The sequence below is a fragment of the Eimeria acervulina genome, genomic scaffold, assembly GCF_000499425.1.
Source record: "Eimeria acervulina Houghton genomic scaffold, Eah_scaff11, whole genome shotgun sequence".
NCBI lineage: Eukaryota > Apicomplexa > Conoidasida > Eucoccidiorida > Eimeriidae > Eimeria > Eimeria acervulina.
The window spans coordinates 143,005-161,125 of record NW_013550385.1 but is presented as its reverse complement, the minus strand read 5'-3'; the positions used below and the strand labels follow the sequence as shown (position 1 = coordinate 161,125).

The following is an 18,121-nucleotide window of genomic DNA, read 5'->3' as shown; positions in this document are numbered from 1 at the left end:
ATATATATATATATATATATATATATATATATATATATATATATATATATATATATATATGCGTACAAAATATATATAAACACATTGCTGCTTACTGAGAAGGAGTGGAGACAGCCGCTGCAGTGCCCCGCATTTTTACTTGTTTTTTCCTCAGGCAAAATATAAAGAGGAGACCTTTGAAAGAGATGTAATGCATATATATATTTATATTTAAATAATATAAATAGATATATATACAAAAAAATATATACATATATACATATATATATGCATATATTTATATTTATTTATTTAGCACTGCCCTTTAGAGGAGACCATATAGAGAGACAGTCTCCTTACGCCCACATCGAGCTGGAGCCGTCGATGGGTTGCTCTGTCTCTCTTTCATGCTCAAAGACATCTATGCCTGTCTCATCAAAGACATCTCCTCGTGTCTCTTCATCGTGTCTTAGGGGCTGCTGTTCAGATTGCTGCTGCTGCTGCTGCTGCTTCTGCTGCTTATACTCCAGCCGCTGCTGCAACTTGTTGTCTTTTTGCATGCGCCATATAATAAACAGCAGCAAACCCAGCAGCACCGCACAGAGCTCTCCAATAGCCCTCAGTGCAGCAGCCTGAAGGCAGCAGCAAGAAGATACAAAGAGACAAACAAGAATAAACAAAAAATATTATTTAAGAGTCTTTCCCTCTAGCAATAAAAAGACAAGGAAGGTAAACGCATACAGCAAAAAAAGAGTAAAGGTAAGGGCCAGCCAATATCAAAAGAAATGAATTACGAAGTGCATGCATGCACGCAAACACTGTAGCTTTTCTTTGCATGCGTGCATGCGTACATGCATGCATGCAAACACCGTGTCTTATATCTGCATGCATGCATGGAAACACTGTACCTTATGTCTGCATGCATGCAATCACCTTATCCGATCTTTCCATGCATGCAAATCACATATCGAATGTTTGTATGCATGCGAACACCTTATATAATCCATGCATGCATGCAAACCCCATATATAATCCTTGCATGCATGCATGCATGTGTGTGAGACATGCATGCATGCATGCATGCATGCATACATGTATGTATATATGTAGGTCTTACATTCCAGGTTCTGTCTATGCCTTCATAGCAAGCTAAATATGCAGAGTTGAGGAGATGCTCCTTTATAAATGAACAACTGAGGGAATTATAAAGAGAAAAAAGAATGCGCTCCATTAACCCCATCATTTCGCGGGTGTACTCAACTGTACAGACAAACAAAACACAAAAAACAAATGCAAGACGGAAGGAAGATACACACAAACATTAATACCAAATGCCTGCCTGCCTGCATGCATGCATGCATTTTGTATGCATGCATGCATGCATGCATGCATGCATGTCTTGCATGCATTCATAGACAGAGAGAGTAGAGGGCAGATAGACAGAGAGAGAGAAGTAGTGTGGACCAGAAGAAAAGGAGACAAAATAACGAGAAAAGGGAGACAGTGAGAAAAGGAGATAAAGAGATGAAGAGATGAAGATATAAGAGCCAAGGGAACAAAGAAACAAAGAAATAAAAAGACAGAGAGACAAGTGTATATATATATATGTATATCTCTGTCTCTTTATATTTGTCGCTATTTATATAGAGACAAATATAAAGAGACAGAGATATAAAGACACAAAGACATACAGAAATAAAGAGATAACGAGATACAGAGAAGAAGAGACAAACAGACAGAGACATTGAGATAAAGAGACACAAAGAGAGACAGAGATAAAGAGATGAAGAGAGAAAGAGACAAAAAAAGACAAGGAGATGAAGAGACAGAGACAAATAGACACAGAAATAAAGAGATAAAGAGAGAAGGGGGCAAATGGAGAAGAAGAGACAAAGAGACAAAACAACAAAGACAAAGAGACAAAACAACAGAGACAAAGAGACAAAGAGACAACGAGGATCTGCATACCAACTTGCTCAGCGTATTGCTGTATCTCCTTGCCAATGTCGCGGCCTGAGAAGAAACAAAGGAGAAGACCGCTTGCTTGTGATGAAACTATGCATCCCTCCCTCTGTCTCTTTGTCTCTGTCTCTGTCTCTCTTCTCCTGTCTCTTTCTCTCTCTCTCTGTCTCTCTTTGTCTCTGTCTCTCTGTTCCTGTCTCTTTCTCTCTCTCTGTCTCTCTCTCCCTGTCTCTTTCTGTCGCTGTCTGTGTCTCTGTTTCGATCTGTGTCTCCTTTTTGTCTTTCATCATCCTGGGGTGTATATGGAGCTCATGTTGAGGTGTATGTGGAGGTGATTTGTTTGGTTTTCACTGACTTGCTACTGTAAGGTGATAAACAGATTGTTCAATAATATTCCAAGACCCCAACTCAGGCTGCCCAAAAAACTCTTCTCCTTTGCAAGTGCTTTTTGTGGGGTTGTCTTGTTTATTGTAGCGGTAGCAGGGGATCGTCTCCTCCAGCATTTGCAGCTTGAATCTGCATAGCAGCACTGCGTTTTTCAGCTGCTCAGTGTATCTCTTTGCTTTTGCTGCTGCACCACTGTTGGTTTCTCCTGAGGCTTTGTACTCCGCAGTCTATACACCATACATATACAAAAATACACAAACATACAAAACAACATTTCTTATACAAACAACAACACGCTCTCCCTCTCCTCTCGCTCTCGGTATATATATATATATATATACAAAGTACATACAGTAGGCAGAACTATAGGTATATATATATATATATATATATATATGCAAACGTATACATACGCATATACAAATATATATATATATGTATATATGTTAATATTGATATAGGTGTACATTTTCATGCACACATGCATATATATATATATATGTGTATATATATATGCATACTTGTGTGTATGCAGTCTATTGTGTGTATTTGTGTCCATTGCATTGCAAATGTCTCTTCTTTTGTTTGTTTGTCTCTGTTTTGCTCTTTTGTCTTTATTTCATTTGTATATGCCTCTATATGCATATACATATATATATATGTATATACTATATTACCTTTAAAATACGCAGCATATACTATATAATATTTCAAGCTATTACAGTGCGTGCATGCATTGAGGTTCACGCACAAAATATGTATCATTCTTTTGGGGTGTATCTGCATGCATGAATATATATTGGGGTATATGTAATAAGGATAACGATATATTTATATATATGCATATAATAATGATAACAATATATATATATATACAATAATGATAGTTATATATATATATATACACCTATCTAATAATCACAATATACATATATATATATATATATGTATATATATAATATATATTATATCTATATTTTGATAACATACCTTTTCTTCTTCTACTTCCTTCAGTACTTTAATGAATTCTGCGCTGTCTTTGTTTGGATAATTTGAAGTAATGATTAATTTGGTGCCGATGGTATCAAAGCCTTCTAAAGAGAAAGGCGAGAGAAGGTTGCTTACATCAAACAAACCCAAAACTTTCTTTGTCTTTCCTTCTCCTAAGGAGACTGTTCTTGTAGTCACCTGAATGCCACTCTAAAACACAGACAGACGCAACACACACACACACCCAACAGGGCTTAGGGTTTAGGGTTTACGGGGTCAGGGTTTAGGGTTTAGGGTTGTAGGGCCTAGAGTCAGGGTGTATGGTTTTAGGGTTTAGGGTTTTAGTGTTTAGGGTTTAGGGTTTAGGGCTTGAAAGGCAAGGCCCGATGCCCCGCTACACCGCAACAAGTGCTGAAGCTGAGCCTCCCTCAAACACTCATAAGCAGCACTTCCCCTATCCCAGCAGCAGCAGCAGCAGCATCAGGAGCAGCAGCAGCATCAGCAGCAGCACCAGCATCAGCAGCAGCAGCATCAGCACCAGAAGCAACAGCAACAGTCTCAGCAAAAGCAGCAGCATCAGCAACAACCGCAGCAGCATCAGCAACAGCAGCAGCAGCAGCAGACTCACATCTAAAATCTCTGGAAAGGTGTCTACTAAGTCTTGGGTAGAGGGGTTGGCCTTGAGCTTCTCCCCATCAAAGACAAACATATACCCAAACTCATTCATCCAATCCTGAACCTTCTCCACATCTGAGCACCAAACCCCAAACCCTAAACCCTAAACCCTAAACCCTAAACCTGGAGGTAGCCTAAGCCCTATGCCCTCTTAGTCCTCTAAACCCCTAAACCTAAACCCTAAACCCTAAACTCTAAAGGTAAGAACTCCGCGGCTCCGAAGGCAACAAACCCTCCACAATTGTATAAACCCTCTTCTGAATCCTTTTTTCGCTTTCAACCTTGACCATTGTAGACCTTCGGGCTTTAGGGTTTAGGGTTTAGGGTTTAGGGTTTAGTCTTTAGGGTTTTGGGCGTGGGTTTTAAGGGGTTTGGTCTTGGGCCTAGAATGAAGGGTTTGCGGTTTAGGGTTATGGATTTAGAAATAAGGGGTGAGGCTTCAGGGTCAAGGGTTTAGGGTTTAGGGCTTATTTGGGCTAAGAATTGGGTGTTTAGGGTTTATCAGGGTTTAGGGTTTATCAGGGTTTAGGGTTTAGGTTTCATGAGGGTTTATTAGGGTTTATTAGGGTTTATTAGGGTTTATAAGGGTTTATGAGGGTTCACTGTCGAGGATTGGGGCTGTCTCTGGCGTAGTAATTGCACTGATAATAGCTTGCTGGGCGTCTTGTATCTGTTGTCTTGCATCATGAATTAAATCTGAATATCCGGCTGCATCTAAAAGATTATAATTGTCTTGGGTGGCGCAGCTTCTAAGTGTGTCTTCTGCTGCTGCTGCAGCAACGGAGACACCTTGGCCGTGAGCTCCAAGTGTCTCCGTTTGCAGCTCTGTTCCCCACAGTGTCTGTACACCCCACGAGCATACAGGGGCCCCTAAGCTATATGCAATAAAGAGACAGCCTGAGAATAGAAGGCCCACTGCAGCAATAAGCAGCAGCAAGACCCAAGCTGTGCTGCTGCAGCTTCTTCCACCCTTTCCTTTGGTGCATGCAAACAAAATAAGAGCGACAACAGCAAATGCAATACCTAAGAACAGCAGCGCCACCTCCGCCCACAGCAGCAGGGGCCCCAAGACTGCAGCAAATGCCCCTACATCAGCAGCTTCAGAAGCAGCAAGCTGCACTCCCGAAGTAGCAGCAGCAAGGGGGTCCAGGTCTATTGATAGCTCCAACTCAGGTAGAGTTACCCCCTGTATTGCTTTATCCACAGTTTCTGAAAAGACTTCATGTGCAGAGAGCAGAGCAGTGTATGTATCATCTGGTCGGAGTGTATCTACAGCAGCAGCAAAGAGACTCGTCATATAATGTTTTTCTGCTGCTGTCTTCATTTGCTGCACGTTATAACCAAACGCCTCATGCGTTGCTGAAAGCCCTATTGCGTCCCCCTTTAATACCTTTCCATCTTCTACAAATCTCTCGATTAAATCTAATATGCTGCTGCTGCTGCTGTTCCCCCCCAGGAGACCCTCTATGCCTTTGAGGGATTGCTGCAACACGCGTATCCCTAGAAACTTGCTGCTGCTGCTGCTGCTGCTGCTGTCGTCGACGGCGTGCAGCAGCTGGGAAAGGAGACTCCTGTTTGGAAAGACACTGCTGGTGCCGCTGCTGCTGCTGCTGCTGCTGTCTCCTTCCTGCAGCAGAGGGTGACCCTGATAGCCCCATTCAGCTGTCTCTACAGCCTCAAATGCAGAGCAGCCTGAAGCACCAATAGATTGCAAAGATTGCTGCATGGCTATTTGACCGTGAAGGAGTGTATAGACACCAGCAGCAGCAAGACTAGCCCCAATAATAGTGAAGCATAAGAGAAAGAAAGGAGAGAAGTGTCTCCTTTTAAGAGACAGACAGCAGCAAATCCCCCTGCAGCTGCTGCAGCACTTTTGAGGTAAAAAGAAGCATATAAACAGCAGCAAAGTTATGCTGCCTGCAATGAAACATATTAAAGGAAGGGGTCTGAATAGAGACCAAAAGACTGCAGCAAAAATCTCTTCATCATCTCCTGATGTTAGCTGCTCCTGCAGCTTCTGCTGCTGCTCCTCGCTTAAGTGCTGCTGCTGCTGCTCCGTTGGCTCCCGCTGCAGCAGCACGTCTTCTATTGTCTCTTCTGAGAGGCCTGTTGAAATCTGAAGAGGGGGTAAACATCAAACAAAGCACATAAATAAATAAATACAGAGACTAACAAACAAATAATAAAAAAGAAGAGCTATACTACTCTATCTCTGCATACAAACAAACAACAAAACGGAGACAAACTAAAATGAGAGACAGCAAAGCAGCTGCTGCTGCAGAGCATCTAACAGCAGCAGATATATATTTTTTATTTATGTGTATAATGAAGTTAGAAGTAATATACAGTATAATATTTTAAAAAGAAGTGCAATCAAATACTACACTTTCAATAGCTGCATGCACTTGCAAATCCACAAACAGAAGGAAAAGCTGCTGGTGCTACTGCTGCTGCTACTGCTGCTGCTGCTACTGCTGCTGCTGCTGCTGCTGCTGCTGGTGCCATTGCTGCCGCTTTGTTGCTGTTGTTATTGCTGCTGCTGCTGATGCATCTGCTGTTGTATTTGCTCCTGCTGCTGTCATTGTTGCTGCTTTGGTGTTGTTGTTGCAGCAGCTGCTGCTTTTGTTGTTGTTGCTGCTGCATTTGCTGCAGCTGCTGCTGCAGCTACTAGTCTTACCTTGTTGGTAGTTGGGTCTGTCCAGCTTTTGCAGATGCCTGTGTTTTTCAGCGAGTTGAAGGCTTCTGCGAATTCATTTGAATGAGGAAGGTCAATATACACCCCAGCAGCTGAGCTCTGTAGAGCCCTTTGAAGATCCATATACGCTCTTGAATATCCCCCGCTGCGGCTGCTGCTGCGGCTGCTGCTTCTGCTGCTGCTGCTGCTTTGGAGAGCGCTTAAGGCAGTGGTAGGCTCCAGAACTCCGTGCGATTTTGCGGGGTGTACATACACCCCAGCATCTTGGCGGTTCTGGGGGGCCTCATTGGGCCTAAGAGCCTCAGCAAAGAAATAACTAAAGCCTTTGAAACTAGGTAGGGTAGATAAGCAAAAGAAATATTGTAAAAGAAGAAGAAAAGGAGAGGAAGACCACATCTTGACAGGCCTACCCCCAGCGGTGCATGAAAACGAACGAAAAGAAGTTCAACTATAATTCAAAATAATTTAAAATAAAATATATAATTTAAAAAAATAAAAAACAATGAAAAAAAAGATATACAGTGGAACCCCTTGGGTGGGTGCGCCCCAGTCAATCGATGGAGTGTAGGCGTGGGGGTATGATGAGAAAGCCGCTGAAATCTTTTTTTTCTTGTTTTTATTTGCAATAAATAAATACAATAAACAAAATAAATGCTTACATGAGATGTATTTAGACATAAAAACAGAAGAAAATCAACAGAAACACGCACACACTCTCGCTGCTGCTCCCCTTGAAGCTCGCCTAGACGTGCCTTCATACACTGCTGATTATTGAGGGAAGGCCTCCCTCTCTAAGAAAATAGTTTTTAAAATGAAAATAAATTATAATAAAACAATTTTCTACAAGATTTCAAACAAAATAAACCCGTTTCTTACCCCTCAAGTCTATATATACACCAACACGCTCGCGCACACAGCTAGCTGCACGCCCATTGCTTGCTAAGCAACACTGTAGATACACCTAAAATTATTATTTATTTTTCTTTTATTTTTAAAATAATTTTTTAATATAAATAAAATAAAATTACAGACTTTTCCTCCTGCTTTTCTTCCCTTTATGCTACACCAATATCACACAGCGAAGCACAGCACCGCTGACGAAGCCTCCGGTATTTCTGTCTATAAAGCAAACAAACAAATAAAGTTTTTTGTAATTGAATTATTTATTTATTTAATGATTAAAGTTTCAGACAAAGAAAAAGCAAAGAAAAAACAACATGAAGGCATCACAAGCCCCGGTCGAGCAGTTTCTGCGCACCCCACACCATAGGGAGACCACTGGTCACCTCCCCCCTCTCCAGTGGCTAGCTGCAGTTAGCTAGCTGCAGCTAGCTAGCTGCAATTAGCTATCTGCGGGGGCTAGGGGGCTAGGCTCTAGTAAGCGATGTGCATCTAAACAAGTGCTGCAGCCACAGGGTCGATCCTTAGCAGAAGGCTGCAGCTGTCGAGCTCACATAGGCCCTAAACCCTAAATCCTAAACCATAAACCCTAAACTTTAAACCCTAAATCTATGTCTCCGTCAGGGTTATGTTACAACAGGGCTACTAACAGATGCCGATGCTGTCTCCTCTCCGCTGTCTGTGCATACACACACCTGGGCCTGGAGACACCCGTTGCTGTAAATTGTGTTAGAACGGTCATATTATTTATTATCATTATTATTTATTACTATTTATTTTTATTTATTATTATTTATTATTATTTTTAAATTAGTTTTTTGCTATTATTATTACTATCTTTTGTCATATTATTATTATGTTAGGAAATATAATAATATATATACGTATATATTTAAATATATTTTATAATAAATGAAGCATTCATAAAACACTTTTCATGCAGAGAAAGAAGAACTGTCTGCTCTTGTCTATTTACTTATTTCTTTTGTCTTTGTGTATCGGTTTGTTTGTCTCTGCTTGTGAGACTTATGCGTCTCTGTTTGTCTGTCTCCTTCTGTCTATATCTATCTACTTGTCTCTGTAGTTATGCCTGTGTCTCTGTCTCTGTCTCTCTGTTTGTTTTCTCTGTTTCTCCAATGTGTCTCTGTTTGCCTGTCTCCTTTTGTCTGTCTCTTCTTCTCGTTGTTTATTTACTGCATATAATGGCCTCTGTCTCTCTTTATCTCTTTCCCCTGTCTCTTTCTGTTTGTCTCTGTCTGTCTCTCTCTACTGTTATGCATCAGCCGCTCTCTCTCAGTTTGCCTTTCCTGCAGCAGAAGCAGCAGCAGCAGCAGCAGCAGTAGCAGCAGCAGCAGCACCTGCTGCTGCTGCTGGGCAGATCAATTTTTGTGAGAGGCCTGCTATATGTGTTGTGAAGCAGCGAGAAAAGGTGTTGCTGCTGCTGCTAGCAGCAACCCTCTGCTATTAGCTGCTGAGCAACCCCACCCAATAACCACCTAATCACCAACATTAGGAGACACTTCATTAGGAGACAATTCAATGACAAGCTACATAGACAGTAAAAGTTTGTTAGATATATCAAACCAAATAACACATTACCCTCCATTATACGAACGTATAAAGGGCTTTTATATATAAAGAAATTGTTATGGTGGGGTTGTTGTTATTATCATCCCCCAATAACAACCCCCTAATAACAACCCTCTAATAACAACCCCCTAATAACAATGCTGCTGCTGATCGCAGCAAGAGCACCAGCAGGAGCAGCAGCAGCAGCCTCGGCGGTCTGTTAGAGGCCCAGGTCTTTGCGCAGCAACTGAATGCCAGTAGAGGGAGATCCTGAAAGATAAACCCTAAACCCTAAACCCTAAACCCTAAGGGATAAACCCTACCCCCGAGTTGCTGACCCCAACTCCTAGCTTCTATACCATACCCTAAACCCTAGCTGCTACTTGCTAAGCCCTAAACCCTAAAACCCTAAACCCTAAACCCTAAACCCCAAGGGATGAACCCTAAACCCTCGCATGCCTACCTGCCCTCGCGAGGGCCTCCTCTGCGTCGCTCAGGAATTTTGGTTGAAGGCGTTGGCGCATCTGCAGGCAGCAAGGAGTGAAGCAATTGCTGCTGCCGTTACTGCTGCTGCTGCTGCTGCTGCTGCTGCTGCTGCTGCTGCTGCTGTTGCTGGTGCTGCTGCCAACTGGGCCTACTGGTATTTGTTGTGATTCTCACCTCTGTCTGCAGCTTCTCTTGCTGCGTTTCGGAAGCCCTTTTAAAGAGACGGCAGAGAAGAAATACTCCTTTTGTCTCTAATAATGCAGACAGATGAGGAGACAGTACACCCCAAGCACGCGACAACACCTCAGGAGACCCCTCCTTTAATAACGAACACACAACACGCTGCGTCCCCCTGCAACACAGCAACACATGCAGCAGCAGCAGCAGCACACAAGCCTACAGTCACCACGCTGCTGCTCCTTGTGCAGCAGCAGCAGCAGCAGCACATGTGTTGCTGCATCTGAAGAAGACCCTTTCTGTCTCCTCGGATGTCTCCCCGCTGGAGCTCATGTGGTTTCTGTCTCCATCTCGTTTTGCTCTCTGAGTTAATTATTTCTTTATATTGCTGCTTCTTTTTCTCTTATGCTCTATCTCTCTCGCTCTGCCTGTCTCCTTTTGCTTTGTTTCGTTGTCTGTTGCTGTCTCTGTCTCCTTTTTGTCTGTCTCCTTTTTCTCTCTGTTTATTTTCTTTTGCTGTTCATCTGTTTGTATGTGACAACCGTCTCTGAGGCCCTTTGTGTGTCTGTTTGCAAGCGTTGCTGCTGTATGATCGGTGTCTCCTTTTGTCTCTGTCTCTCCCGTTGCTGTGCTCCGCTGTCTCCTCTTCTGCTCCTATACGGCTTGTTTAATCTCTGTCTCTTTCCCTTTATCTGTCTGTTTCTTTGCGTGTCTGTCTCTGTCTGTCACTCTGTCTGTCTCTCTTTAATTGTACACCATTATCGGTGTGTCTCCTTTTATGTCTTCGTTTATTTGCCGCCTTCTATTTGTTTTTCCTTTTGCTTGTCTCTTTTATTGTATCTTTAAATGTTCTATAGTATTTATCTGTCTCCTTTTATTAGTCTCTTTATACTTATCTCTATTACTTTCTTTTTTAAATGTTTTATAATATTTGTCTGCCTCCTCTTATTATTGACTGTACTTATCTCTTTTACTGTCTCCTTTAATGTTTTATAGTATTTGTCTGTCTCCTTTTATTTGTCTCTGTTTATATCTCACGGGTTTTCTATGATTTCTTTTTTGTCTCCTTTTAATTCTTCTTCTACCAAATCCAACACCCGCAAAACAGTTGGCTGCCCTGCACACACATTCAAATAACATGCCTATACAAATATATGCATATATATATGTATATATATATAAATACATAAATATATATATATATATATATTTATACATATGCATTTATATATATATGTATATATATGGTCATAATGTTGACAGACTATTTATAGGTGTCACACCATATATAAATATATATATATATATATATATATATATAGACATCTGTATATATACAAATGCATGTGTATATACATATATATATATATATATATAAATATGTATGAATGTATAAATAACTATAAAATGTCTATATATATATATATGTATATATACATATACATATATATATATATATACATGTATATACATCTATATGCCCAGCGTACCCTCCGGCAGCAAGGCGAGCTGCAGCAGCACTTTGGAGGCGCAGCAGTTGGTGATGATATCTCTGAATTGTCTTTTGTCTTTGTCTGTCTCCTTTATAGACAGCGAGCAGAAAGAAGAAGAGACAGCAGACACCGCAGCAGGCCTCAGCTCTTGAAGCCGCTGCTGAAGACCCTTCAAACTGCAGCGCGCACACACAAACAAAACAAAGAAATACAGCAAACATAACCCCACACATCAATGCGCAAATGCAGCAACAGCAGCAGCAGCAATTACAGAAGCAGAAGCAACAGCAGCAGAAGCAACAGCAGCGGCAGCAGCAGAACCAGCAACAACAACGAACGACAGCAGCAGCAGCAACAGCAGCAGCAACAACAAAAACAGCAGCAGCAGCAGGGGGCTACCTTGTGGGAGACGGCAGCATGAGCAGAGTGTGATAATGCGTAGGCAGCTGCCTAGACACCCCATCTTGCTGCAGAAGCTGCAGCAGCAGCAAATGCCCGTAGGGGTCGAAGGCGAGATCAAGGGCCTTAGGGAGTACTTCCTACAAACCAGAGACAGCAAATTAAGCACAAACAGCAGCAGCAGCAGCAATTACAACAACAGCAGCAGCAAGTGACATAGAGCGTCAAACAGAGACAAGACAGACAAACAAAGCAGCATAACAACAGGCCCATGCCTGTTTGTACAGATTGAACAACGAGACTGAGGTGTACATACACCTCATTAATACACACAGATATATAGACACAAGCAAAGGGGAGGATCGATCTATTTATTTATATGCATATATATCTTCTATCTACAGATATACTTATATATATATATATATATGTATACATATATGTTGTCTGCACCTAAACCCTAAACCCTAAAACTTAAAACCAAAGTGTCCACAGGTAAACCCTAAACCCTCTAAACCCCAAACCCTAAACCCTACCTTAAGTATTTGTTCTGAAAGCAGTTTTGTGTCGTCTACAGTCAACAGCAGCCGCAGCAGCAGCAGACAGTCAACGGGGTTTGTCGCGAAGGCGAGACAGTGCTGCTTCAGCCCCTTAATTAAAACCTTCCTGTCTTTTGCTGTTGCAAATCCCAACAGAGAACACAAAGCCTGCAGCAACGCAAAACATACACTAGGGTTTAGGGTTTAGGGGTTACGTTTTAGGGTTTAGTCGCTTCCCACACAAACACCGCAACCTCATATCAGCAAAAATCACAGCAGCTGCAGCAGCAGCAGCTGCAGCAGCAACAGCACCTGCAGCAGCTGCTGCAGCAGCTGCTGCTTCATGAATTCGCTGGTCTATAGGGAGTGCCCTCCTGGGGTGGGGTGTATGCAGAAGAGGAGACACAAGGAGACAACACATAGGGATGATGATGCTGCTGCTGCTGCTACTGCTGCTGTTGTTCCTGCTGCTGCTGCTGCTACTGCTGCTGTTGTTCCTGCTGCTGCTGCTGCTGCTGCTGTTCGTACCTCGACACCATCTTTGGTAGTAGCAAGCTGCAGCGCGCCTTCTGCTGTTGTCCTCCACATCGCAGAGAGTTGCTGCGAAGAGGCGACGCTGAGGAGACACCAGAGAGAGAAAAGGAGACACTTTAAAAGGAGACAGAAAAAAAGAAGGAAGAGAGACAAAATAGTAAGAGGAGGAAAGGAGACACTTCAAAAGGAGACAGAAAAGCGAAAGAAGAGAGACCAAATAAGAAAAGAAAGGTAGAAGGAGACGCTTCAAAAGGAGACAGAAAAGCGAAAGAAGACAGACAGAAAAATAAAAGAAAGACACTAGGGTGGTATGTACAGGGAGAAGAAGGCGAGGAGACAGAAAAGAAGAAGGACACAAGATAGAAGAGACAGAGGGGCACACTAAAAGACGTACAAAGAGAGACAGAAGAATAAAGAGACAAAAGAATAAAGAGACAGACAGAGACAAAAAAAGAGAGGCGGAGAGAAAGAGAGACAAGGAGACAGACATAGAGATGCAGCATAGGCAAACAACAAAGAGAGCATCAAAAGATATAGAGATGTAGAGGAATAGAGAATGAGAGACAGTTAGATAGATTATTAGATGCAGATTGATAGACAGATATAGATAGGCAGACATATATATATTATATATATACATATATATATATATATAACGATAGGTAGATAGTGAAATATTGATAAATAGGTGAACAGAGAGACAGGGGGACAAATGAAAGGAAACAGACTGAGAGACAGAAAAAGAGACAAGCAAAGAGACCAGAACAAAGCGGAGACAGCTCAGCAGACACCCCACAGAGGGTTGGTGAATCGGCTGACACACCTGCAGAAACCCTTGAGGATGCGGTGTACATACACCTTGTTTAAAAGCTCTTTATCAACAAACTTTTGAATTATAGAGTTGAGGCTTTCTATGGAAGGAAAACAAACAGCAGAAACAAAACAGCCGCTGCAGCTACATGCAGAGACCCCCCCTTCAGGTGTACAGACAGCAGGACTGTGGCGGGTGTGGGGCAGAGCGAAGAAAGAGACGGCAGACAAGTAGGGAGACATAAGGGAGACAAGGAGAAATGAGACACATAAGGAGACAGGAGACAGATAAGGAGACAGGAGACAGCTAAGGAGACAGAAGAGACATAGGGAGGCAGGAGATAGACAATGAGGCAGAGCAAAACAAAGAGAAGCAGACACAAAAAGACGCAGGAGACAGATAAGGAGAAGGAGACAAACAGTATATTCCCTTACCGAGTGTTTGATTCCGCTGGGGCTCAGATAAGAGACTAACAACTTGAGAGAAAGATTGCTGCTGCTGCACTTGGGGGACAGACACCAACACGGTCGGCTCTAGCAGCAAACAATTCAGCAGCTTCTGCTGCCTGGAAACCAGCAGCAGCAGCAGCAGCAAACAAACAGCAGCAGCAAGCAGCAGCAGCATATAATAACTACGGGTTAGACCTAAAAGGAGATACTTGTGTGGCTGTCTCTTATTTATTGTATTTTGTTTAATTATAGTAAATGACACAAGATAATAAATGCAAATAAACAAAATAAATAAAAAACAAATAAACAACCTAGTCCCTATGATAGTAATATACCAATACACCGTATAAAGAGCTCACACGAAAAAGAATAAAGAAGAGACAAAAAAAGAAAGAGACACTCCAAAGAAGAGACAGGCCTTCAACAGTAATACTTATAATCACAATAAAAATAAAAAATAATATCAATAATACTTATAAAAATAATAATAATAATGGTATTGATTAGAATTGTTTTAAAATAGAAACAGTAAGAAGAAAGAAGACAGGGCTACTTGCGGTCATGAAATAAACAGAAAAAGAAGACAGACGTTTGCTTATTATTGATTAAATTAAATAAAAGACACAAAGACACCCACCCCACAGCTGTCTTCTGAGAGGTGAAGAAATACTCCCAGACAGTCGCCCCGTGCTGCACGCCAAGAGACAATAGATACAAACTTGCTGCTGCTGCAGCTGCTATTGCTGCTGCTGCTGCTATTGATATACATATATATAAATCAATCAATATCCTCTTATATATATGGATATAAAGGCGAAAGACAGCAGAGGTCCAGACAAAAAAGACAGAAGGAGACAGGCGGGGGATACGAAAAAAGACAAGAGGAGACAGCATGGGGTGTATATGCACCTTTGTGAATGCAGTGTCTCTGCGGCTAATAAGAAGAGACAAAAGTTTTTCTTTTTGTTCTGCCGTCGCATAAAGAAACATTTTAATGCAAACATGATGAAAAGACTTGCAGCAACAAAACTCCAAAAAGTCCTCTGCAACAACACAAACAACACGCGCACGCCTAAACCCTAAACCCTAAACCCTAAACCCTAAACCCTACGCCCTAGGGCTTCAATCATGCAATTTCCTCTGCCAAGCCCGGCAGAGTTAATGAGTAAACAAATAAAGAAAATCTGTAAAGGGAGAAAGGGGCTCTAAAAATTCTGCACGCCTGCACCTAAACCCTAAACCCTAAACCCTCGAGTATTCTCCTCCACATCGTATCATTGGCAGCGAGTTTCCACCCCAGCCTCTGTCGTAAACCCTCGACCCCAGCAAGCCCTAAACCCTAAACCCTAAACCCTAAACCCTAGGCCCACTTGCTAGCAGATCCCACAGGCGTTTTCTCGTCTCCTTCTCCGCGTATTTGAGACAAATTTGTGCGAGGCGGGCGGTGCAGCAGTGCCGGTCTTTCTGCGGAGCATGCAAAGCGCAGTGTGCGTACACCTCGGCAGCTTGTGAGGGCTTAGGGTTTAGGGTTTAGGGTTCGGGGTTAGGGGGCATCCTCCAGCAGGCACTGCGAGCACGTAGACAACATAGAAACAAATACACAAACGCCACTGAGACCCACCCGACTTAAAGGAGCCTCAAGAAACTTCACAGCCCTTTCTACTATACGCTGCAGCGTTGATTTGCTGCGGGGGCCCCCGGGGCCCCCTGAACCCTCTGGGGCCCCCCCCCCACTCTCCTCCGTCTGCCGTATCCCGCGCAGGATCTCGTTATACAGCTGGTAAGACTCATGCACAAAGACCTTGTCATCTGCTGTCTTGCTGCTGATTACTAAGCGCAGCAGTTTGCGGCGTTTGCTGCCGCTCAGTTGTTGCTGCTGCTGCTGATCTTGCTGCTGTGGGGGAGAGGAATCTGGGTCTGTACTGTCGGCTTGCTGCCTCGCTGCCTTCTTAAAACATGCAGCAACAGCAGCATCTGCTGTCTCTCCCGCATGCAGCAGCTGAGGGTGTTTCTCTAGGAGCCTCCTCAGCTTATCTTGGCCGTCTATCAGCTTGCGTTTGCGGGGCTCTTCTTCTCCATTTGCTCCTTTGGGGCCCCCCTCATTGCGGCGGGGCCCCGGAGGCCCTTGAACGAACTTCTTCTCCTTCCGGGGGCCCCCATGGGGGCCCCCCTCAGGTCCCTTGGGGCCCCTGGGCCCCCGCTGCTTCTCCTCCGCGTTGCTGCTGTGACGTGAGTGCTGCTGCTTGTTGAACGTCTTTGGGGGACCCCCCTCTTTCTTCTTTTTCTGCATTTCGGCGGAGCTTGTGTAGCCATCTAAACCCTTTATATCTGGCCGCCTTAATAGACGCCCTCCTTGCTGCTCCCTCTCACGTTTCTCCTGCAGCTTGCGGCGTGCATGCGCCTTTTTATCTTTCCGGGGGCCCCCACCCCGGGGGCCCCCCCCACGGGGTCCCCCGTGCTGCTTCCCTTTCATTGTATCTCAAGCCTTTAAGGCCTTGAAGCAGCAGCAGCAAAGATCAGGTGAGGGACCGCTGCAGCAGGAGATACAATACAGGAGATTTGTGCTGCTGCTGAACGCCTTCTAAACCCAAATGCAGCAGCAAATCAATTAAAAAGCATCTCCTAAACTCAGGAGAGACAATAGAAGTAAGGGGCCCCCTGCTAGCTCAGCTACGGTGGGCGTGGGGCCCCACGCCTGTTTGCAGTGGAGTAGGGAGAAGAACAGGAAGAAATAAGGTGTATGTACACCTAGAGATTGAAATCAAAAATAAAAACAATGTATTTAATTTAATTTATTAAATAATTTTATTTTAAGTGTATTTTCCCCCCCATAGCGAAGATAAGGATGCCGATACCCCTTGGGGCTTCGGGGGCTATTGAAGGTCTTGCTGATGTATAAGCAGCAAGATTGATTAGATTAAGTTTGTTTTATTTCTTCTCATAAAATACCCAAAGGAAATAAAACTTCTCTCTTAATTCTCCCAAGAGGAGCACCGAGAAACACTTGAGCTGCTACAGACTGCAGCAACAGTTTCAATGCCTTGGCTGCTGGGGGACTGAACTCGCAGCTAAACCGTGCAGCAGCAGCAGCAGCAGCAGAGGCTGCAGCAACGTGTAGCATCAACTGCAGCAGCAGCAAACCTAACAGCAGCAACAGCATCAGCAGCAACTCTGGAAGGAGCCTCGCAACAGCAGCAAACGCAACACCAGCAAAGGTAGCAGAAGCAGCAGTAGCAGCAGCAAGAGGAGCAGCAGCAAGGATAGCAGCAGCAGGAGCAGCAGCAGGAGCAGCAGCAGCAAGCAGCGGTGAGTACAACGGCAATACAGGCTTTCTGTCAGCATCCTTAGCCTTCTCCAAAGTTCGTGAGGGAGGGAAGACTTCAGCGTCTAGGACCCCAAAACCCTAAACCCCAAACCCTATACCCCAAACCCTAAACCCTCTCCTTTTCTGATTTTTTTCTGCACTAGCCACAAATGATTTCAGAAGACAGTGGCTCCTCCTCGGAGTCTGAAGCTGCAGCAGATCTGCTGGATTCTGTCTTAGGCATAGGCAGCGGTGCATCACAGGGGCCGAGCGCAGGGGCCCCCGCGAAGGCCCCCCAAGGGGCCCCCCAAGGGGGTCCCCGGCAGCCAGACCGAAATAAGAAAACGAAGAAAGAGGTTAAGAAGGAGAAAGAGACGCAGGAGCAGGAGGCCCCTCCCCTGCCGCCGTACAAAGGACTGAAACTTGAACTCAAAGGCCTGCCCCTGGAGGTGGGGCCTCCCACCAGCAGCAGCAGCAGCAGCAGCGGCACGCAACAAGGAGAAGGCTTGCTGCGGCTGCAGCCGCATCAGAAGCTGCTGCGGCTCTCTATAGACGGCGATCCTACAGCAGACCCTGCAGGTGAGTTTCTCTCTTTGCATCTGATGTTTTTGAATCTGTCCTTATCTATGAATATATAGGCATATCATGCATATACACAACAATTCTACTGTGTATACGTAACGCACTGTTATCTATAATATTATCCTCTATGCATATTATATGTGTATACATATATGCATACTCGCATATGCATATATATATATATATATAT

At 43.7% G+C, this 18,121-nt stretch overlaps 3 protein-coding genes across 3 annotated transcripts in view; 1 reads left to right on the top strand and 2 right to left on the bottom strand.

Moving 5' to 3' along the window:
- Positions 1 to 335: 335 nt before the first annotated feature.
- On the bottom strand, positions 336 to 5,719 carry EAH_00003300 (hypothetical protein, conserved; the record flags this gene model as incomplete). Its single annotated transcript, XM_013397679.1, has 7 exons — positions 336 to 611; positions 1,097 to 1,239; positions 1,948 to 1,992; positions 2,297 to 2,555; positions 3,319 to 3,528; positions 3,947 to 4,068; positions 5,017 to 5,719. The coding sequence occupies 7 exons, from the start codon at positions 5,717 to 5,719 to the stop codon at positions 336 to 338; spliced, it is 1,758 nt and encodes a 585-aa protein (XP_013253133.1).
- Positions 5,720 to 9,718: 3,999 nt separating this feature from the next.
- EAH_00003290 (hypothetical protein, conserved) lies at positions 9,719 to 16,518 on the bottom strand (the record flags this gene model as incomplete). The annotated part of the gene is made up of 12 exons (XM_013397678.1): positions 9,719 to 9,995; positions 10,859 to 10,937; positions 11,311 to 11,489; positions 11,713 to 11,852; positions 12,249 to 12,419; positions 12,780 to 12,867; positions 13,609 to 13,696; positions 14,031 to 14,161; positions 14,683 to 14,735; positions 14,955 to 15,088; positions 15,416 to 15,509; positions 15,667 to 16,518. 12 exons carry the CDS (start codon positions 16,516 to 16,518, stop codon positions 9,719 to 9,721), a joined length of 2,286 nt encoding a protein of 761 aa, XP_013253132.1.
- A 1,001-nt stretch (positions 16,519 to 17,519) lies between these two features.
- EAH_00003280 (hypothetical protein, conserved) overlaps positions 17,520 to 18,121 on the top strand; it is a gene marked incomplete at both ends in the record, with an annotated part of 1,634 nt that continues 1,032 nt past the window's right edge. Inside the window, one exon of the mRNA XM_013397677.1 lies at positions 17,520 to 17,928. Within this exon, the coding sequence (XP_013253131.1) occupies positions 17,520 to 17,928 (409 nt within the window). The remainder of the gene's footprint in view (positions 17,929 to 18,121) is intronic.